This window comes from Berghia stephanieae, chromosome 2, assembly GCF_034508935.2.
Source record: "Berghia stephanieae isolate SIO BIC M18660-M18661 chromosome 2, UCSD_Bste_1.3, whole genome shotgun sequence".
NCBI classification, from domain to species: domain Eukaryota; kingdom Metazoa; phylum Mollusca; class Gastropoda; order Nudibranchia; family Aeolidiidae; genus Berghia; species Berghia stephanieae.
Genome location: NC_088361.1, coordinates 104,392,706 through 104,395,995, shown reverse-complemented (window position 1 = coordinate 104,395,995; position 3,290 = coordinate 104,392,706). Strand labels below are relative to the sequence as shown.

At 36.5% G+C, this 3,290-nt stretch overlaps 1 protein-coding gene across 1 annotated transcript in view; it reads right to left on the bottom strand.

The window, feature by feature from the left end:
• LOC144964075 (uncharacterized) overlaps positions 1–2,739 on the bottom strand; it is a 22,186-nt gene extending 19,447 nt beyond the window's left edge. The window contains exons 1-2 of the mRNA XM_078898015.1: positions 2,650–2,739; positions 1,639–1,748 (exon numbers count right to left, since the gene is read on the bottom strand). Of these exons, the coding sequence (XP_078754141.1) occupies positions 1,639–1,748; positions 2,650–2,739 (200 nt within the window). The remainder of the gene's footprint in view (positions 1–1,638; positions 1,749–2,649) is intronic.
• Positions 2,740–3,290: the final 551 nt, after the last annotated feature.

Below are 3,290 nucleotides of genomic sequence, written 5' to 3'. Positions count from 1 at the left end.
ATCTATACAATTCTTACATTGATTATATTATTGTAAAGCGCATTAGCAATGGTATATCCGTGGAAATGCGCTTTAAAATGTTCACGGTAAGGGCTGCCTGAAGCCGGTGATCGTAAAATACTAACGAAAGAGTAAAAATGGAAACGCTTCGTATGGGAACGTATGTTCCCGCCATACGAAGCCTTTCCATTTTCACTCTTTCGTTAGTATTTAAAATGTTCATAATATCTATTTTTATCTATATTGATTTATCCGATTTATTTTATTCAGATTGCGCATGCGCAGTGTTCTGTAAAAAGCGACATGTTTTGATTTTAAATGTTTATCCAGACACCTGTACTGACTTGGACATAGAAATATAATATTATCAGAAAGATTAACAAGTTAACTGCCGTAACTCTGTGAAAACACGTATTTAAAAGTTTTGCCAGAAAACTCTTCCCTCAAATATCGTTGACGTTAGCTTGTTCGGCCCCAAGATATGGAATGAACTACCACGTGGTCTGAGGGAGTGTAAGTCTTTACCTGCCTTTAAAAAGAATCTCAAGACACATCTTTACTGTTTTTGTTTTTATTGACACTATGAATCCTGGATTTGGCTATGAATTCTTTTTCTTTTCACTTAAAATGGATAATTTATATTGTAAAGTGCCCAGAGCTTGTGTTTTACACGAGAATGAGCGCTGTATTATTATTATTATTATTATTATTATTATTATTATTATTATTATTATTATTATTATTATTATTATTATTATTATTATTATTATTATTATTATCGATCGATCGATTTAAATGACCCTCATCTTGGCAAAAACTCTCAAACCTGGGACTTCGAGAAGTCTTGATTAAAGTCCCAGATTTGAGAGTGTTTGTCAAGATTAGGGTCATTTAACTCACTCAACCCTAACACCGACTTTACCCGTAGTTTACCTGAGTTGCTTTTACCCCATGCCTATTTATTACATTTTTCTGCGACAAATTATAGGCGTAGTATCAAAGCTAATGTTATTAGCGTTTGCACGTAAATGATAGTTGAATAAAACTATCTATGTGCATTTATTTTAATACATTTTTTTCCAATTTTGAACCACAGCAAAAGTCTCTAGGATTGAGTGAGTTAAAACGATCAATAATTGAAGGACGATCTTATTTGTCCAAAATTGTTAATACGGGTTTTATCCAGAGTACGGGAGTTGACTTAAAATTAAAAATTGAGCTTTTACATAGCGCAATATCCACTAAATGAGCTCAAAGCGCTTTACAAGGGGTCCCTGGTCAACAGCAACATTTAACATGTAGGACGGGACATGACGCCTGTTAGGCGATATTACAATTTTCCGGACAAAGGCAACGCTGTTAACGGCCAGGTACTCATTTTACACCTGAGTACGGTGAGAGAATGTGAGTAAAGAGCCTTTTCCAAGGACTCAACTATGCGCCGAGCGCGAGGCTCGGATCCAGGACCTTCCCATCCGAACAAGTCATCATCATCATCATCATCATCATCATCATCATCATCATCATCATCATCATCATCTTCATCATCATCATCATCATCATCATGACTTATTAATTCGTTTGACACATATTGTCGTGATGTTTGTTTAATCGACATGACTGTATCGCCTATCCCACGTCTTGTCATAAACACAAGCCATCTGGAATATTGTATAATTGGATGTTATTGGACTTGGGATGCCAAATCGGTTGGTGTTGTTAATGTGTGACGTTTGGGAATCGGGAACCTTGAGGAACAAAATTGATATGGATTTGAAATGGTTTTTAGGGATAGTAGACTGGTTGTAAGATGAATGATAACGATGATGATGATGATGATGATGATGATGATGATGATGATGGTGGTGGTGGTGGTGGTGGTGATGATAATGATGACGATGATGATGATGATGATGATGATGATGATGATGATGATGATGATGATGATGATGATGATGGTGATGTTGATAATGATGATGATGATGATGATGATGATGATGATGATGATGATGATGATGATGATGATGAGGATAACGATGGTGGTGGTGGTGGTGGTGGTGGTTTGGTGGTGGTGGTGATGATATTGATGACGATGATGATGATGATGATGATGATGATGATGATGATGATGATGATGATGGTGATGTTGATAATGATGATGATGATGATGATGATGATGATGATGATGATGATGATGATGATGATGATGATGATGATGATGATGATGGTGATGTTGATGATAACGATGGTGGTGGTGGTGGTGGTGGTGGTTTGGTGGTGGTGGTGAAGATGATGTAATCATAATGATGATGAGGAGGAGGAGAAAGAGGTGAAGGCATATAATGTAAATACACAGTGTTGCTTTCTCTCCTCTAAATGTCATAATATATTTCTCCTGGAATTCATTTTGTACGGTATCTAAATTATATAAATTATAAACATTTTATATCAAATGTTTACGGAATAACCATGTATTATTGAAACAAGACAATTCCGACACTTCATGTATGGAAATAGGGCAAAAAGTACTCGTACGACAAATTTAATTATTCACATACGTCTTTCTTTTCAATATGTATCAACAAAGGTACCTTGGCACTACCAATTCTAACACCACTGAGGCACTGGCCCAATGATAAGGATTGATACCTCATGTTGACTGCTGCTGACAGTATGGGGCTGCTGCCCCCGACGTATACTGATTTGAAGGTCTGATAACCCAACTTGTGATGGACTCATTGTGGTCATGGAAATAGACGCTCAAACCAGTGAAAGAAAAAATTGTGTTTATTACAACAATATTAAAACAAGCCCGTAATTGCTTTCAGTTATTAGACCTTTAAATATGTGCACGTTGGGTTGTCCAAATTCAATGAGTTGTGTCATTCAAAATTTCCAACTGATTGATTGTGCGGCTATGTGGTCTAGTGGTATGACACTCGCTTTCGGATCGGAAGGTCCTGGGTTCATCGATTTCCCCTTGCGACATCCGGTTTGATCCGACTTAATTTAATCTTAAGATTTATCTTTAACTGTATCTAGTTCTCAATGATCCTGGATCTTTTCAAACTGATAAGGAAAATGATTTTATTTACCAGTTAACTGCCGTACGTACTTTGGAAAAACTCATATTCAAAAATTTGGTCAGAAAACTAGTCCTTCAAATATCCATCGATTTACAGGACTCACGGCTAGGTACTTCAAAGATGAGAGTCATTTAAAAAGAAAAATGGAGCTTTATATAGCGCAATGTCCACTAAATGTGCTCAAAGTGCTTTACAAGGGGTCCC